A 20,441-nucleotide genomic window follows, 5' to 3' on the forward strand; every position below is an offset into this window, starting at 1 on the left:
AAAACAACTGTAGGTAACAGAATTGACTGGGACCAACCTTCAAACCACATCTGAGATAGGATTCGTGATTGTTTTCCGCTGTTTATAAAAGGCCTATTATCCTATCGGTTCAACACCGATTCGGCTTAACGATTATTTGAATGCATAAGTCCGGCTTAATGATCCAACAGTTTGCCGGCGGGATCCAGTAGGCAGATAGGTCTGTATGCCGACGGGTCGCCAGGTGGATTACCATGTTTGGGCATTAGAACCAGTTTTTGCCTTTCTCCCTCTCCTAAATTCGTCTCTGCCGAGGTACATCTACATTGCCATTCAGGGCTAGCCTCGATGACCGCCTTAATGACACCTGTTGGAATACCATTCGGGACAACCTCAACCTCGCTTTTGGACGTATGGGACTGGAGCCCATGGTCTTATGTCATGGTGCGGGAGCAGCTTTTCCTAGATTTTCTGCAGCATCTCTGGGGAGCGTTCTGGGGGTCATTTGGTCATGACTACTCTGTTGACATCACCCGAAGCGGTCGTGTTGGCTGTCTGGCAGAGATTTTCAAAGCATGCCTGCTAACGCGCCTTGATCTCTTTGTTCAGTGACAATTTAGCCACCCTGTAGGTCCCAATTCGTACAATGCGCGAAGTTCTGCTATTTCTGGGTACCATCAGTATACCGGCCTGCGTCCGTTTCTACCTAGAGATTGCCTAGGAATTGCGACGTTACATGTACGGCTTAGGGTTCCGACTAGACGATCATCACTAGATAGATCGTCGATGTGAAACAACTTTTGACCCCGGGAGTCGATCGCGCCGGCCCAGAAGGAGCCGTGCCTAAGCCCCAAGCTGCTGGTCCAGCCAACGGCAGCTTCCGGGGTGGGCTCGAAAGGCCTCTTTTGACTCCCGGGTCCCAGGGCGTTTTTCGGATGGGGGAGTTTTCAGTGGGGTGGTCCTAAATAGTGAAAATGATTTACCTTGAACTTTTGTTTTATTGCACTTACATGTCGAATATCGAAGTGGTGTCGTGGATGGCGAGGCGTGGCCGGACGGGTCGCTAGTCTTGCTGGTTTATAATAGTGACTACTGCCGATGATGTGGGATGGGATCGGATCTCCTGATTGGTTGGTGGACGTTTTTGATGATCATGGTGTGGTTAAGGCATGGCCGTTTGGTGATCGGACAAGCGGCCACAGAAGAGTTTTATTGCGCGATGGATGCGGTTGAAGTACGCCGACTCTCGGTGGAAATTTGATGACAGGCAATTCCTGGGCCACCCCGAAAGGGGGGGGGGGGTTGAATCCGTTTCGTTGCGGTAATCGAGATAGCGGTCGTAGTGGAACAAGTGCGAGTTGAATACGGACCAGCACGCAGGTCTGACGAAACATCCGAGCCGAGTCGTCTGCCCACGGAGGGGGGGGGGGGGGGTCGTGAGGTTCCGCAATCCTGATAATCACTCGCGCTCAACGTCATCGAACTTGAACTTTTATAACAAAACTTTGGGAAAGTCTCACTTTTGTTTGTAGATTAATCTTACGTTGCGGCACATGTCCAGACTCCGCGTGAAGGTCTATACGTCCTTCGTATCGAATGCCATCTTCCTTACTGGTCTCGAATATTTTACTCCCACCAATTCGCTCCACTTTTTCCGCTCTTTCTCCCACCATCCCATTTCGCTTCTCATTTCCGCCCTCATCGGTGCTTACTTCACACGGGTGGGCGAGTTGGTCACCCACTTAACACACAGCTTTTGCTTTATATCGACACACTCAATCACAGTGCATTTAAATGGGACGTTAAACTAGCTTCACAAAAACTTTCCCTACAACCCCACACAATATACAAAGTTACCGTACGGTAACAGATGTTAGCCTCCATGAACAATCGCTCTACAAATGCCGGCTTATCGAAGCGCGAAGTCAGCTATCCCCGATGACAGTCGATGACCTTCGGCTGTGGCCCTCTTTCTCCATGTTCCACCCTGTTTCGAATCGCCAGATGGTCACTGTGCGTGTATTCATCGTTAACCCTCCGATCCGAGCTAGGGTTCAGACCCGGGTTCCAAAAGATCAGTTTTTTTTGTCGCCTATGTTCGCGTCATCCACGTTCAGTCTAGCCATAGCTTCGAGTAGAGCCCAGCCTCTCGCGTTAGTCGAGCGATTTCCCCACTCAATCGCACAGGCGTTGAAGTCTCCACCGATGACCACGGGACTCAATCCCACTTGTGCGCTAGATATCAAATCCAGTACAGACGAGAACTGGTCTATCTGCCACCTGGGGAGTACATAACAACTGCAGTAGTACACCGCGTTGATCTTCGCTATTACAAAGCCCTCGTGAGACGTTGTAATTATTTCCTGGATAGAATATAAACCGGTTGTATAGTTCGCCGCCTTAGCTTGGCCTTATCCGCTACCAAGTTCCTGTGGTTGAAAGGGATGCGGTATGAATCCACTAGTAGGGCGATATCTTCAGCTGTGTAAACTACACTATCATCGGCTATGTCGTCCTTCACGCGTGTCTGGACATTTAGGCCCGACTGTCCTGTTGACCTTATTTGCCATGCAAATCAGGCATTTTGATGCCTAGTTACACTGCCTGGCGATATGGCCTTCTACTCCACACCTCCTGCACAGCTTGCTCCTGTCAGGGCCTTTACACGCCCACGACTTGTGTCCTTGCTCGAAGCACTTGAAGCACGCTTCAGGTGGCTTGTAGATGCTAAGCGGACACACCGATCAATCAACTCTAATCTTGCGACTGCAGTCGCCTTGATCACCTTCCCAACTGAATGATTATTGATTGTTCGATCTAATTGCCTTCCAAACCCTTCCTCAGATGGATCGATGCTCTTGGTGTATCTACCTCGCACTACTGCTTGAGTCCAACGACGAGCTCCTCTGCATCGGTGATCTCGTGAGGGTTTTTTACGCTATAGAGTCGCCTCCGCCGTTAGGACTCTCACCTGCACTTTTTCATCCAGTACCTCTTGAGCTAGTGCGTTGTAGGAGATGCTCTTCTTAGCTACCTCCTTCTTCAACACCAGTATCATCTTTCCAGTCCTGGTGCGCCGGATACATTTTACATCCGCGCCCAGCGGTGAGAGACGATTTTGACCTCAAATGGCCTTCAGCACTCCGGCGCACGTGTCTGCCTCGGTTTTTAAGACCGTTTCTCAATGCCTTCTTTTTCCCTACCGTAATCCAAAGATTCTCTTGCCCTTGGTCCGGTAGGCCCCCGTTTATCTTGGGATTAGCCTCCAGGGGCTTGGTGTCCCTGCTCCTTGCGCGGTTCGCAGCCGATTATGGGAGCCTGGTTACTCGCGCTAGTCGTCCCCTTCTTCCGCTCCGATTTCCCGCCCGTATCTGCTAAGCGCTTCTAGCTCCCCGCGGGCCGCGTCTCCTCGGTAGGTTTCGGCTATGCAGCTCGAGTCGTAGGGCGGTTTGACCTTCCATTACGGCTCAGGTGAGCTGAATGGTTTCGTGCGCCATCGTCACGCTGCCAGCAGAGAAGAAACTGTCCGTTTGGGTGGATGGCTCCTGCCTGCTTGCGTCAGCCGCACTTCGCTCTTGGGCCAGGAGATCGTACTCCTTCTTGGCCAGAGCCTCCGATTTGCGGAGCTTCAGCAGGTTCTGTTCGAGCTGATCGACTGTTCGGTGACAATCAACATCTCTGGTAACCCGCTCCTGTTGCGGTTCAGCGTCCACGGGAGGTTCGCGCCAGTAATCTGTGCTTCCACGGCCGGCGCTGCGCCGCCTCATGTTCTCCTGTTGCTTGCTCGCTGGTGTGTACACCAGCCTTTCGTATTGGCGATCCCTTAAATCCTCCTCGCGCAAACGGATACACCACCGCTTCATGGGGCCGTACATAAATTACGTCACGCCTTTAGGGGGAGGGGGGTTTTGCAGAACGTGACAACCCATACAAAAATATTCAGGTTCCATACAAAAAGCATGACATAAGGGGGGAGGGGGATTGAAAAAGATCGATTTTTGCGTGACATAATTTGTGTATCACCCCCATCTGTCACTTTGTTTTTGTCCACTTGTTAGGTTTGGATTTTAGTACTTATTGCTGTTGGATCCCTCTTAGAGCCGCTATCCCTCACTGTCTGTTAATCGGACATCTTTGCTGTCATTGAAGTAGTCGTCAATAATCCTGGTGGTTATCTATGCAAGCAGGGAGGCCACCCGAGGGTTGGCACAGGTCCTTATGGGGAATGAGCTCAGAGCCGGATCAGCGCTAATCAGGAATGTTTATCCGAATCTACTTCCACCCAGTTAGTTGCCTAAGCTGGGTACAGGAACGTACTTTGAGGGTACGCACGGTTTTATTCGATGGAAGATAACGCCAACATCAGCCCATCCGCCATTTCAAGTCAGTGTGACCCGACCCTATAGAATGCCGTCGCTACCTGCTCACCTAGACCATACCAATGTCAAAGCAATGACCAGTATACCGTAATCAGGAACTTACTGGCGTAGTTGCTGATGTTTGCGAGGTACTCCTAATTGGGCTGGTGTACTTTGAAAGCGGTACCGTACAGCGTTGCTTACGGATGTGTGGAATTCCTAAAGAGGCGCAGCAGGGCCCACTGCTGAGCCCCCGTCACGCCTAGGCTTACTCCGCTTGAGCTACCCGTGTGTATAGTTTTCTTAGGAAAGAATCCATCACGTTGGTAATGTTGGTCTCTTTGATTGGATCCGAGTGCGTGGATAGAAAATGGTATTCGACAAGGTCTGGAGAAGGTGCAGGCCTCATGTCGGCAAGCGCTTCTGTGTACTAGCTGATAGGGCCGTAGCCTTAAGGATGTTAAACCTTCCGAGGACAGAGGGAGTGGTGAGGCAATGCGCCAGCGCCTTTCCTCGGTGTCCTTCTAAAAGAGCGCGTCATGATGTTTGTTGATGAAAGGCTACGCAGTGAACCTGGAAGATACGATGATCACTAGCCCCTCTTCGAAGAAATTCCTTCTAGGTACTCTTTGAGAGACATAGGGCTTGACATCAATGGAAAGGGTTTAGTGGGTCGGGGATACCTTCTTCTTTGTGTGTTGGAGGCGTTCCCCAACCTCATACTACCTAAGACTACTACTCAGGTATTTGTTGAAATAAAAGCTGCATTCCGTATGTCCAACGATACTCTAAAGGGTGATACGGTCAAAATTTGGTCAAACAATTTGTTTCATAACTTGAAACTGCGTACACCAAAACAGCTGAATTTTGGACCAGTAATGGTACTTTATATGTAGCTTATACCATAAAATTTTCATCAAAATCGGTTTAGTATTTGCGGAGATATTGTGAATCCTGAAAACTGCAATTTTAAAATTTTGTACAAAGAGGATTAAAAAATAAGAACACATTTTTACTCTTTTATTTATAGAGCCAGAAATACTGAACCAATTTCAATGAAAATTTTTCTGTATGTAGAGTATACATATCAAAATGTTGTGTAAAAATTTCATTTAATTTGATCCAGCCGTTACAAAGTTATATTTGTTTAGGTGGTCTAATTTTGTCAAATTTTGTCAAGTCAAGTCAAATTTTGGTCACACAATTTTTTTCATAACTTTAGATTGCGTACACCAAAACAGCTGATTTTTGGATCAGTAATGGTACATTATATGTAGCTTGTACCATAAAATTTTCATCAAAATCGGTCTAGTATATGCGGAGATATTGTTGAACCCTGAGATCTGCAATTTTAAAATTTTGTGCAAAGAGGATTCACACATTTTTACTGTTTTATTTATAGAGCCAGAGATACTTAACCGATTTCAATGAAAATTTTTCTGTATGTGAAGTATGCATATCGAAATGCAATGTAAAAATTTCATTCAATTTGATCCAGCCGTTACAAAGTTATATTTGCTTAAGTGGCACCCGGTCAGTTTTTTTCATATTCAAACTGCTACAACTTTGAAAGTATTCATACAAAATGGCTCAAAATTTTACTAAGAACATATTTACATAATAGTATTATACTGTAAAATTTTGATAAAAATCGGAGCAGTATTGGTAGTTCTATAATCAAAATTGTGCTTTACTGACCTTAAATTTTCGAAAATTTACTATGGAGCGCCTTTGTACAACATTTTAAAAAGGTAGGTCGATGGTTTTATCTATATATCAACCATTACTGAATCGATTTTGATGAAAATTTTATGGTATAAGCTACATATAATGTAGCATTACTGGTCCAAAAATTAGCTGTTTTGGTGTACGCAGTCTAAAGTTATGAAAAAAATTGTGTGACCAAATTTTGACCGTATCACCCTTTAGGTTCCGTCGATGATGGCTGCTTTGACGGTACACCGTCAGCCCTCATGAGATGCTAATAGGAGATGGCACGTGGACTCGAAAAGCGGCTAGATTAGTAGCAATCTCAGGGCAGATTCTATGCCCGTGGCATGGAAGGTGTCGCGGAGAGACCATGAGCTTGCAATTGGTACGCTTTAGGCTTGGATCTTAGGTCCCTCCTCCTTCGTTGACATCGGAAAAGGCACCAGTCCTCTCACTACCTGAGCTATCTTTTCAGGTTGAGAAACTGCAAGTGTGTAAATCACCAATGATACACATGCCGAGTAGGGGAAAAGAGCTCAATAATAGCATATTTTGATATGGAGATCAAAAAGTGATATGGGTTTGATTGACATAAGAGAACATAAAAATAAAATCAAAAATTTACTTCTGGAACATCATCATCATATCATATTTAGATTTTGTAAGATCTAACCAATAGCAGCGAGCTATTCGCTTGATCTTGAAATATCAAATTTTGATATTGTTCAGATGTTCCAGAAACGTTTATCAGATATTATTTTCAGATCTTTTATCTCTTATATCAATCAAATCAATATCACGTTTTGATCGTCAGTATTCAACCGTTACCCGGGATTACCCAACATATAATAAGGGGCTGTCCATAAACCACGTGGTCATGAGGGGGGGGGGGGGGGGGGGTTCGGCCAATGACCGTTTTGTATGGACGAATAAAAAAATTTGTATGGACTAATGACCACGCGGGGGGGGGGGGGAGTTGAGAACTCCCAAAACAATGACCACGTGGTTTATGGACAGCCCCTAACAGGACTAGCTAAATGGATCTTTCGACAAGGCTTTAATCTACAGTTGTCAGTACGGTAGAATATTTTCCAAAAAACTATTCGTTTCGTTAAAATATGAATTGTACCAAACGACTATCAGTGCAGCACCTCCCAAAACATTGCAAAAACAATTCGCCTTTTCACGATTGCGCCATTCAACTACGTCCTTAACAGTTGTAGTTCATCCCAGTAATGATCCCCATCCATCACATTCTTTCAGCACATTATAGTAAGCGAAGAGAGTGTCGTTTTCTTGCATCTTTTGTCCACAGGTTCTAAAGTGCAAACTCCCTCATGTCTACGCGAGCACAAATCGCTACAGTTTCGCCTCATTTAAATGTCACCCAATTATCTTAAACGAGCAGCACGCGCTCGTCTCATTTCCTCCAAACCGTCCTCGTCGTCATCGTCGTCGTCTATTCGTACCTCCACCATGCTGTGCTAAACAGTCGTCGTCGTGACTGCAGTAGTGGATGCACCGCGTCGCCGTTTGGTCTCTAGCCCTAGCCTAGCAAATGCACTCTCCTCCGGATGATTCCGTCCGTCCTTAGCTGCTTGCTGCATAACATCCGAGCGGCGGCGCTTCGCAGCACGCGATAATGCGTCGCCCGGGAAATGAAGAACTTGATGAATTGGCATACATACTACTCTGGGTACGTTCATTCATTCAGTCACACACCCGTTTCAGTCCACCACACCGGTCGTGGTGCGGCGACGCCGATGTCCCACCACCACCAGTTGACTGCTGCAGTACTGCTGACTGAGGTTCTCTGGCGGGTCGGTTGCGAACCACGAGGTTAGTACCGAGACTGAGGAGAGAAAGTGTAAGGGTTGCCACGACCAGCTGTGTTGACGACCGCACTTTGCCGTTCTACCGCGCGGTGATGATGACGATGATGGAGGTGAAGGCGCATCGCACCCGCCCGTTAGGTTGATTGGCGAAGGTGGCAGAGGACAAACCACTAGCTGGCTGACTGCTGCTGCGTCGTCGTCCGTCCTTCCGTTCTCGTTTGTCAACGCCGACTGTTGGTGTCGTTGGTCCTCGTCGTCACGGCACGCTCTACGGCGCGTATGGCAAATGACGGGAACGAGTGGTATCTCGTATAAATCTTCAACCACTGCCATCAATCACGCGGCAAGAGGAGATTTTACCCCGGTCGAGTGCGAAATGGGTGTATGTGGGAGTTACTCAAGAGATACATTGTTGAGATTACACGGCCGAACGAATCGAGGGAATCGGATGTAATTTGAGCTGGTCGCGCAACACCTGATAAATGGAACTAGTGTGCGACCGTTGGTGCATAAACGTATCAACTGAATTTGATATGCTAATTGTATTATGTATCTGCTCCGAAGGCGTCATAACCTTCGGACCACAAATTAGATAAAACCATTATCGAATACGTTTCGGTAGCCATTAGCAAAGCTCTTTGTTCGCCAGTTTTGCCATCATCTAGCAATAAAAACCGATTCAAGCAGTTATCACCATTTCATTTGGTTTTTGGCCAGAAAACTTTTACTTCTCTTTGTCAATTCGTCCGCATTGTTTGCGCGCCAATAAAAGGATGTCTCACCCAAGGTCGTCGCCAAAGGGAAACGGAACTCGTTTCGTTTCAGCATAGGTCCTTCCGGTCTCCGGGATGGCGATGTTGGGCACCAACGTTGGAAGAACCGACGACCGGGGAAAAACTTTTGGCTCAGGTATAAAACTGCAGTCTTCGCCGGTGGGTTTATGTCACATCCCGTTTAATGTTGGTGGTAGTTGTGGGTAGCTGCAGGATCTTCGAACAAAAGGTAAATCAGCTTATCATATTAAATGAAGAATGTTTCGAAGTTTTTTTTGCTTTCTGTTTGCTAAAAACTGCAGTCTTACTCAAAGAGAGGAAGTATTCAATAATATAATATCTATTATGAAAAATTACAGATGTTATTCGCCATTAGTTTATCTTTTTTCGTATGTGTCGATTTAGACAAGTACATAGAGAAGATAATGTGAAATAATATGAGTTAATGCAAATAATGAAGGAACACGGCTTTCCGACGAAACTGATTAGTCTGATTTGTCGTGCCTAGTAGTCTACTTAGGTGGATGAATCAAAAACAGAAGGCCGGCTCCAGAGGCACGTTATCGTCCATTTGAGAAAGTGGATTAAAGTAGAACTTACTCTTCAATAATGCTTTTAGGGGATTACTACAGGAGCACTTAAGGGACATTCCTAGGAGTTTCAAAGGGTAACATATGGTTTCACGGGGTTTCATGGTCCTCTAAAGTCCCCTGAAGTCCTTGGAAAAGACCCTGAATACCCCTTTACTGCCGTTCTACGCCCGATTGTCCCATGTTATATGGGATCTCTATATACAATCGGACGTAGAACGGCAGTTTACTACTTCTGAGAACATCAGGTACCAGGTCGACTTCAGAGGCACGTTTCAGGGGCGTTGTGAAGGGTTTCATGGGAGTTATAGGGAACATGAGGTGGCATTTCAGGGGGTTTCCGAGAATATTCAGCGGGTTTTTGGGGCGTAACAGGGGGCTTCACTGCCATTTTCGGGGGTTTTGGAAAGTTGCAAGTGCATTACAGAGAGCCTTATGAGATCTAGAGGGCGTTTGGGGGTTCCAGAGGATTATCAACGAGTTTCATATGCGTTACAGAAGGTTTTAGGAGCGTTTCGGGGTTTCCGGAGAGTTCCAGGGCGTATCACGAAGCGTAAGGAGGTTTCAAGGAGATGGGTGCATTTCAGGGTAAGGCTTAACATCCCTGAACCTTTTAACGCTGCTTTCTGGTGATTTCAATTTAAATTTCAGGGCTGATTTGGAGGGGCTTCGAGTAGAGGTTTTGAGAGGGGTTTTGAGAGGAGTTTCGAGAGGAGTTTTAAGAGGGATTTTGAGAGGGGTTTTAAAAGATATGTCAAAAGGGGCTTAGTGGCATTTGAGGGAGATTCAGAGTATTCTCAGAGAATTTAAGGGGTGTTACAGATAGGTTCATGGGATTTTCAGTGGGCTTCAGAGGCGTTTCAGATTGTTTGGGAGGTTTCTGGGCGTTACAGAGGGCTTAAGGAGGTTTTAGAGATGTCAAAGGCCTCCCTGAAATGCCCTGCAGATCTCTGAAACGTCCCTGAAACATGCTGTAATACCCTTGGAACCCCTTGCAACGCCCTTAGATCATGCCCCAAAACCCCCTGAAACCCCATGAAATGCCTAATGAAAGTTCCCTGAAATGCCTTCAAACCCTCTGCATCGCCCCTAAAACCTACTTATCGTCCCCTAACTTACAGTAGCAGCTATAAAACGCCCTCTAAAACCCCAAGAAACTTTACTACTCAGTAACGCCGATGAATTTCCTTGAAATCCCCTCTAACCAACAAAAGCTGTAACGCCGTTGAAACCCGCTCTATACGGTTACGAGAATTGGACTTCAGAACTCCGTCCGGACCTGGGGCCTTACCTACGATAAGGGACTTCACTATCCCCGCAAGTTCCACATCGGTGACCCTCTCCTCATTGCCAGCCCCAGTCCTCGACTGTCCTACGAAAGGAGACCAAGAACTAGGATCATGACGCGGAAAAAGCCCCTCGATGATCCCCTCCAGCATCTCTAGAAATTGCTCTGTAAGAGCCATTACACCTCTCGTCTTGGCCATCGCGATCCTGTAGGCATCACCCCACGGATTCGCATTGGCACTCTGACAGAGACCCTCAACAGGCCTTTTTGCTTGTCCTCATCTCGGTCACCAGCGCGGCTTCTGTAGCAGCGAACACCACCCGCCGTTCGTTTTGCTCTCCCTCTACCTGCTGTTGTTGTAGTCGATACTGTAACGAACCGCCAGGTTTTCGCTGTAAGTGTAGCGGAGGCGCATAACATCTACAGAAGAAGACCTCGTTTACTTTGGCGTCCACGAAGTCTTAATAGGTAGTCGACACCAACTCCTGGACGGGGTATTCACCCGTCGTCCATATCGTCGCCATTTTTCTGGAACCAGTTGCCGTTGCCGGCGGGTACTCGGTGTGGGGTCGCTATGATGGCGATATCCGTCCCCCACTCAGAAACCGCCTGACAAGGCAGCTGCTGAGCCGCGTCACAGTGGTTCAGGTTCAGCTGCGTTACCTGCACTGTGATTTGTTCATTGCGGCTTTCTTGAAGGCCGGGCATCTTGGACCACCCGTTGGATGCTTGTTGTTCACGGATGATCCGGTACAGATCAGACAAATGGGTTGGACTCGTGCAGTCTTTTTCCTTATGGCCTTCGATGGCGTATTTCCTACATAGTTTGCTCCTGTCAGGGTCTTTGCAGTCCCATAAGTTGTGTCCTGATTCCACACACCTGAAACAAACATCAGATGGCAAACACACCAGCCTACCTTAATCCTCCCTACTTTAACGGACATTTTTACGTCCGCCACACTGCCGTTCTACGCCCAATTGTCCCATGTTATATGGGAATCCCATATAACATGGGACAATTATACGTAGAACGGCAGCACAGTTAGCTGAACCAAAGCTACCTGTTTCCCTGCCGGCACCTTCCGTAGCCTAACGGCTGCGACGGCCACGTGCACCTTGCACTGTTGCCGCAGTGCCGTGCCGAGCTCTTCCACTCTGATGACCTCGTCTATGTTTTTCACCTTTAGAGTCGCCTCGTGTATGAGAGCCCTCACCTCCACCCCTTCGCCAAGAACCTTTTCCGCCAAACTTTTGTAGGCGGCGCACTCGCGTTCCTTATCGCGCTTTAGCTTCAGGATCATCTCGCCCGTATGAGTATGCCTGATACTGCGCACGTCGAGCTTACGTCGCTTCACATCGCCTTCAAGACGTCCGAGTACTTCGACTGTTCGGTCTTGATGACGAGCGCCTTTCTCGCGCTTGACACCTACTCTTTTACGCCTTGGTTTGGCGTGCGTAGCTTCTTCTACCAGCGGCTTTGTCTTTTTCTTCTTCCGCTCGATATTCGTCCAAGGGGGGTGTTCCGAAAAGATGCAGCCTAGTGTACCCCTCAATTCAGCAACATGCTCCAACGTCACAATTGTCTGAACGTTGTCTGTCATCGGTTTGAGGATATGTACATGCATAGGTAGCAATACGGAGGTTGTCAGAATTAGACTGGATGCGTAGTGATTTGCATTTATATAAGCTACGGTAAATTTCTTTATTAAATTGAATTGTTTAATTTCTAAATTACTACTGTGTATTTCTAGTTTTCAATTATATTCAATGAATTCGTATGAGGTAGTTCTGTGGTTAGTTGAATACACTATTGCCGACAAAATGTAAGCTAAACGAATTGTAAACCCTGTTATTAACCCTACTTACAAATAAACATTATTTCAGCTTCGAGCTAACTCACTGCTAAATACGAGTTTTGCTACGCGGATTGTCCGAAAATAGTTTATTTGACCACAGAAAACTCGAAGATTTTTAACGATGTCCAACCCACCAAGGCAGTCGATGATCAGGCAAACGCGGTCGAAAACCCGCGCGGCGAAGGAGAGTGCAAATCCCAACCTCCAAGTTGAGACGGATTCACTGGAGGAAAATCACTCGTCCAATTCGTTTGAACCGTCGATCATTGATGTTGATGGAGGCGATAAAATTGAGTGCGGTGGTTGCGACAAACCGAACAGTTACGAATTGTATATGGTCCAATGCCGAAGCTGTGCCCGTTGGTACCACTTCTCTTGCGCCAATGTGAAGCAATCGACGGTTCGGAAAGAAGCCTTTGTGTGTAAACTGTGTGTGCCACCAGCTAGTTCTAGAACAAGTCGCACTACTACGTCTAGTATGCGACAGGCGAGGATTGCCCGGGAACTAGAACGCCTTGAAGAGGAGAGGAGGCTGATGGAACGGATGCACGAAGAGGAGTTTGCACTGCAGGAAAAGGCCAGGAAGGACAAGTTCGAACGCGAGAAGCAATATTTAGCCAAAAGGTTTGATTTGCTTCGGCAACAAGATGAGCAAGACGGAACATCGAATTCGGGTAGCAGTCATCGTTGTCAGCATAGTCGTCAGGGAAGCCAAAACCGAGTTCAGGACTGGGTGGATGACGTCGCCAGAATTACCGAAGGCGCTGGCGAGCGGTTACCAGGAACCACCGTAGTCGTCAACGAAAAGGACTTCGACCCGAATGTCATCGTTACCAACGAAGGCCACGCTTCATCAACCCCAGTAAAAACTCATGTACCTACGCCACTGGTTCCATTACGTCTGAATGACAAGAGCCAGGAACTGGTTTCGGCTCCGCGTACCACCGGAAGTATTGCGATCGGGGAGACAGCGGACGAGGATTCAGAAAGCGCGATTGGAGCTGTTGGCGGGACGAATCGCCCCAGGATTTCACCGGTGCTGTCGTTCGTTGATGTGGTAGGCCCCCTTGACAATCTGCTGAACAATCCGGTTGTGACGAAATCCAAAACGGGCACGATTCCGAAGTTGCAGACTCGTCCATCCTTCGAACAATGGCGTTCTCGTACTACCAACAACGAACACGAAAAGGAGCGTGTAAAAGAAAGTGATGTACGGAGGCAGCGGGAGCTGGATTTGATCGATCAGCTTAACCGGCTCGAGATGCAGAAAGAAGACGGGTTCCTCAAGAACCGAGAACTGGAGCAGCAGATGAAAACGCGAGAAAAAGAACAGGAGCAATTGGTGCTGCAAAAACAACGTGAATTGAGCAAATTGGAACAACAGTTGCAACGTCAGAAGCAGGAGCAGGAAAACTTCGTCCAGCAACAGCAGAAGGTTTTAAAGAAGCGTGATGAGGAACTGGACCGTCTACGGCGTCTGGAGCAAGAATATAGGCAGTATAGGCAAGGTCAAAAGCATCGAGAACTACATCAAGCGCCGACGATAGAGAGTCGTATTCATCAGAAGGAGAACGATGATATAACAACCCTGCGGCCGCAGGTTCTACATTCTGCTGCCGCGATATCAAATTCAGCGGGCCACGGAGAGCCTGCAGGAATTCCTCGCCAAGATGACATCTGGTACATTAGTGGTTATCAACACCAGTCGCTCCCTGCATATGGTAACATCTCGATTCATTCCAGTGGGAATCCGGTAAGTGATGCTTTGCTAGGCGGTACTCAACCGCATTCACATGATGTCCGATTACAACACCGGAGCTTCGACGAACCTGGAATCAACACTCCCGTGGGAGGGCGCTCAGATATTGACATAGAAAGTAGGGCGTTTGCTAGTGAAGTTTCTGTTAGGCCTAGTCAGATACAAAATCCAGTATTGAACCCCTACCTCCCAGTCTCGACTCCCCCTGTAGTCAACAACGTCGCTATTCCTCCCCAATTGGCTCCTACTCCCCAACAATTAGCGGCCCGACAAGTGGTTAATCGTGAATTACCTATATTCGCGGGTGATCCGATTGATTGGCCCCTATTTATAAGTAGTTATAACCATTCGACACACGCTTGTGGCTACTCAGACTCCGAAAACTTGCTTCGTCTTCAAAGGTGTCTGAAGGGAAGTGCCAAAGAAGCGGTAAGTAGTTTCTTGCTCCATCCCACAACGGTGCCACAAGTGGTTTCAACGTTACAACTCCTGTACGGTAGACCGGAGCAAATCGTCCAGAGTTTGATCGCCAAAGTACGTAACACGCCGGCACCGAAGAGTGAAAGGTTGGACACGTTAGTAAGTTTCGGTCTCGTTGTGCAAAACTTATGCGGGCATTTGAAGGCCATAGGATTGGAAAACCATCTTTCGAATCCAGTTCTCCTCAATGAGCTGGTCGAAAAGTTACCAACAGCAGTGAAGTTCAATTGGGCCCTTCATCAAAGTCAACTCGCGGTGGTCGATCTGAGTGCGTTTGGGGAATATATGGCGAATGTTGTGTCTGCGACAAGCTGCGTGGTATCCTGGAATGGAGTAGCGTCTAAGGTGGCCAAGGATGACTGCTCCAAGGGTAAGGATCGGGCGTACATCAACACACACACCAAACCGGGGATGACAGGAAGACATCATGAAGTTGTCGAAGAAGATCGTGCCACTTTCGTTACACAGCAGGAAGGACCCAAGAGCTCGGAGAAACCACTGACATGCCCGTCGTGCAAGAATAGGGGTCATCTGGTGGAAGATTGCGGACTGTTCAAGAGGATTTCTATTGACGATCGTTGGAAGGTGGTAAAGGAGAATAGACTTTGCGGTCGGTGTCTAACGTCCCACACACGTTGGCCTTGCAAGGGTCAAGTATGTGGAATAGATGGGTGCCCAAGGCGACATCATCGTCTTCTCCATGATAAAAACTCATCGGTGCCAACCAAAATTGATGCTGGAAAGAATGCAACGGTATCTCTCCATCGGCAGCCGTCGTCCTTCAATCTCTTCCGTATTATTCCTGTGACTCTTTACGGAAGGAAGGGAAAAATGGACACCTACGCCTTCCTTGACGACGGATCGTCGGTTTCACTGATAGAAGACAGAATAGCTGATACACTCGGATTGGACGGTGTCGCTGAATCTCTCTGTGTCCACTGGACTGGTGGAATCAAGAAAAACTATTCCAATTCTCGGATGGTTTCGTTAGAAATTTCCGGCGAAGGAAAAGATAGGCGGTACCTTGCATCGGAAGTCTACACAGTGCGTAACCTTGGACTGCCTGAGCAAACGATGAAGATCGCCGAATTGGTAAAGGAGTTCCAGCATCTGAAGAACCTTCCGGTTCGGGATTTCGATTCAGCTGTTCCTGGTATTCTTATTGGCCACAACAACGTACATTTGCTGGCTTGCCTTAAGCTACGAGAAGGACGTGAACATGAACCGATTGCCACGAAGACTCGTTTAGGCTGGGTTGTCTACGGAAGCCGACGAGGACCAGAGATCAATCACCCGCATCTGCAGATGTACATCTGCAACAAGCAGGAAGATCAAAATTTGCACAATTACGTTCGTAACTTCTTTGAATTGGAAAGCTTGGGTGTCGCAGTTGTTCCCGAAGTGAAAGGATCGGACGAGCAACGAGCAATGTCGATTCTCAATGAGTCGACGGTGCGAACACCCAGCGGGCGTTTCAAAACGGCTCTCTTGTGGAAGTACGATGACTTCGAGTTTCCGGACAGTAAGCGGATGGCGATTAAGCGGATGGAGTGTCTGGAACGGAGACTGCGCAATAACCCTGACTTGTATAACAATGTTCGAAAACAGATTGTGGAATATCAGGAGAAAGGGTATTCCCATAAAGCTACGGCTGAAGAGCTGCAACGATTTGATCCGAGGCGAACCTGGTTTCTTCCGTTGGGGGTTGTGTTGAATCCCAAAAAACCCAACAAAGTTCGACTCGTGTGGGATGCAGCGGCCACGGTCGACGGAATATCACTCAACACGATGCTGATGAAAGGTCCTGACCTGTTAACACCTCTGCTACATGTGTTGTATCCGTATCGCGAACGAGAGGTAGCCATCACAGCAGATGTGAAAGAAATGTTCCACCAACTTCTTGTGTGCGAGGAGGATCGTAGTGCTTTACTATACCTTTGGCGGAACTCTGCTGATTTACCATTGGACACGATGGTAATGGATGTGGCGATATTTGGAGCTTCATGTTCGCCCACGCAGGCACAATTTGTTAAAAACATGAACGCTATGGAATTCGAACACCAATATCCTAGAGCTACACTTGCGATAATACGGCGTCACTACGTAGACGACTATTTAGATAGTGTCGATACCATAGACGAAGCAGTAGAATTGGCCGCCCAAGTCATGGAGGTCCACGGTCAAGCCGGCTTTCATATTCGGAACTGGATATCCAACAAAGAGGAATTTGTGAGAACAATAGGAGAAGGTAATCCCGCAGTAGTGAAGCACTTTACTCCAGGCCAGGAGAGTGACGGTGAACGATTGCTAGGGATGATTTGGCAACCGACAGAGGACAACTTCTCATTTGCGTTAAACTTCCGTGACGATTTGAAAGACATCTTGGCTGGTGACGTTGTTCCAACGAAACGGCAAATACTCAGAATAGTCATGAGTATTTATGATCCACTGGGACTCGTTTCGACGTTCGTAGTTCATGGAAAGATAATGATCCAAGAAATGTGGAGAATCAAGATAGGCTGGGATGAAAAGATTCCAACAAATCTCTTCACTCGTTGGCAGCAATGGCTTATTCGACTGAGAGGAATGGACGAGATTGAAGTACCGCGCTGTTATTTTCCCGGCTATCACCCATCCAGCTACGACACGCTCCAGCTTCACATATTCGTCGACGCAAGTTCAGAAGCCTACGCTGCAGTTGCATATTTTAGAATCGTCGATCGTGGAACTGTTCGTTGCGCCTTGGTATCTTCTAAAACAAAGGTGGTGCCACTCCAACCACTATCAACGCCACGTGCCGAACTGCTTGCAGCGGTTCTAGGAGCTCGTTTACGGAAAACAATCGTAGACGGACATTCGTTGAAGATACATCAAACCCATTTTTGGTGTGACTCATCTACTGTACATTCGTGGATCACATCGGATCTTCGACGATATAGACAATTTGTTGCGCTAAGGGTCAACGAAATTCTCAACCTATCCACACCCGAGGAATGGAGGTGGATTCCAACCCACTTAAACGTTGCCGATGAGGCCACCAAATGGGGCAAGGGGCCTTCGTTCACCGCTGACAGCCGCTGGTATCGAGCTCCTCAGTTTCTGTACGAACCAGAAGAACTTTGGCCAGGAGATCAGGAGACTCGCATAACTGAAACGGATGAAGAAGTTCGTCCGGCGTATGTTGGGAAGCATTCCCTCGGGCAACCACTCGTGCTTGTTGAGCGTTTCTCAAAATGGGAGCGACTCCACAGATGCGTTGCGTATGTGTTACGGTTCGTCAATCGAGTTCATCCGGAATGGAAGACGCTGGGATCAACGGTGAATCTCACGAAGGAAGATTTACTGGAAGCGGAACGAGTGCTTTGGCGGTTGGTGCAACATGAAGCGTATCCCGATGAGGTCAACATTTTGAAATCAAAAAGAGAGGGCCAACGAAATCAACAAAAGAATGTAGAGAAGAACAGTTTGTTGTACAAACTATCACCAATAATGGACGAGCATGGAATAATTCGCATGAACAGTCGCCTTTCTGCAGCCGAGTTCTTGCCCTTCGATACTCGATTTCCAATTATCCTTCCGAAGGACAGCTATATCACCCGCCTCGTTGTTGATTGGTATCACCGCGACTACAAACACGCAAATGACGAAACAGTCATTAACGAGATAAAACAAAAATTCCACATCTCGAAGTTGAGAGGGCGGTTGAGCTTCGTGAAGAAAAACTGCAGCTGGTGCCGCGTATATAAGGCAGTACCAACAGTACCGCAGATGGCATCACTTCCGCCGGAAAGGCTTACTCCGTTCGTCCGCCCCTTTTCCTATGTAGGAATAGACTATTTTGGGCCGTATCTGGTGAAAATAGGAAGAGCTTCAGTGAAACGCTGGGTGGCTCTTTTCACGTGTTTAACGATTAGAGCCATTCACTTGGAAATCGCTGCCACGTTGTCTACGGATTCCTGTAAAAAGGCTATTCGCCGATTCATTGCCCGGAGAGGTGCACCATTAGAAGTTTTCACAGACAACGGGACAAACTTCGTTGGAGCTGGTAGAGAGCTGGCAGAAGAGATAAGGAATTTGAACAATGAGTTGAGTAGTACCTTCACGAATAGCCATACACAATGGAGGTTCAACCCTCCTGCAGCTCCCCACATGGGAGGCTGCTGGGAGAGAATGGTGCGCTCGGTGAAGGTAGCACTCGGCAGCGTACCTACATTGCGGAAACTTGACGAGGAATCCTTCTGGACCATGTTAGCTGAGGCCGAATCTATGATAAACTCTCGCCCACTCACATTTGTACCGCTTACAACTGATTCGGAAGAATGCTTGACCCCGAATCACTTCCTTATGATGAGCTCAAAGGGAGTTAAGCAACCTGTCAAAGATCCAATTTGCGAGAAAGCTGCTTTGAAAGACAGCTGGTCTACGTTACAGATGGTTCTGGATCACTTCTGGAAACGTTGGTTGTTGGAGTATCTACCGACCATCACACGACGGTCAAAATGGTTCCAAGATGTACGACCGATTAAGGCAGGTGAACTAGTGATAATTGCAGATGAGAAGCTTCGAAACCACTGGACAAGGGGGCGTGTCGTCCGTGTGTATACAGGGCAAGATGGAGTGGCAAGGAAAGCGGATGTGCAAACAAGTGGAGGAGTCCTGCAACGTGCTGTGGCGAAACTAGCTGTGCTAGATCTTGAAAAGGCTGATGACGCAGAAGCGGAACTTCAGTCGTCATGCGGGGGAGGATGTTCCGAAAAGATGCAGCCTAGTGTACCCCTCAATTCAGCAACATGCTCCAACGTCACAATTGTCTGAACGTTGTCTGTCATCGGTTTGAGGATATGTACATGCATAGGTAGCAATACGGAGGTTGTCAGAATTAGACTGGATGCGTAGTGATTTGCATTTATATAAGCTACGGTAAATTTCTTTATTAAATTGAATTGTTTAATTTCTAAATTACTACTGTGTATTTCTAGTTTTCAATTATATTCAATGAATTCGTATGAGGTAGTTCTGTGGTTAGTTGAATACACTATTGCCGACAAAATGTAAGCTAAACGAATTGTAAACCCTGTTATTAACCCTACTTACAAATAAACATTATTTCAGCTTCGAGCTAACTCACTGCTAAATACGAGTTTTGCTACGCGGATTGTCCGAAAATAGTTTATTTGACCACAGGGGGTCCTCCCTTGGTTCGCCCTATTCTGTGGTTGCTGAGGGCCTACCAACGGTCACAACCCATCCTTCCGAGACGGGCCAGCCTTTTCAGCCCACCTTGCCCAGCTTTCCAGGACACTTGACTGGGGTCCGACTCTACGGCATTACTGCCAACATTCGGGATAAGCATTCGCCTGGATTTGGGGGCACCGCCAGACAGCTCCTCACCTGACGGCTGCCTCACGAGCAATCGCATCCACCACATCTTTTGAGCTACCTGCGAAAGTGAAGGCCTCCGTCTGGGTAGAGTTCGTATCCTTTACTTTCACAGGGTCCGCCGCTGATGCAGTCTTCACGAGTCTCACGTGATCCTGCTGGGCTTCGTCAATCGACTTACGAAGTCGCAACAGAACCGTTCTCAGGTCCTTACTAATGTTGGACTTCGTGGACACAAAGTCGATGATCTTGCCAAGCTGCTGCTCAGCCACCTTGATTGCGGGCAGTCCTTCTCTTTTTTTGGTTGATGGTCCTCAACAACCACGCTCCATCCAGTATCTCCACCGGCTGGCTTGCCGGGGAGTGGACCGGAGTTCCCACGCTGGAGCTACGTGTGCAGCTTCACACATCTATCTCCTCGCTTCTTCTTAACA

General features: G+C 47.6%; 2 protein-coding genes across 3 annotated transcripts in view; both read left to right on the plus strand.

Moving 5' to 3' along the window:
* Window positions 1-20,441, plus strand: part of LOC109420067 (hemicentin-1) — a 688,507-nt gene that overhangs the window by 632,969 nt on the left and 35,097 nt on the right. The window lies entirely within an intron of this gene.
* On the plus strand, window positions 12,057-19,802 carry LOC134287978 (uncharacterized). Its single transcript, XM_062851392.1, has 2 exons — window positions 12,057-14,069; window positions 14,133-19,802. Exons 1-2 carry the CDS (start codon window positions 12,511-12,513, stop codon window positions 19,441-19,443), a joined length of 6,870 nt encoding a protein of 2,289 aa, XP_062707376.1. The 5' UTR covers window positions 12,057-12,510; the 3' UTR covers window positions 19,444-19,802.

Source organism: Aedes albopictus, chromosome 2, assembly GCF_035046485.1.
Source record: "Aedes albopictus strain Foshan chromosome 2, AalbF5, whole genome shotgun sequence".
Classification (NCBI taxonomy): Eukaryota; Metazoa; Arthropoda; class Insecta; order Diptera; family Culicidae; genus Aedes; species Aedes albopictus.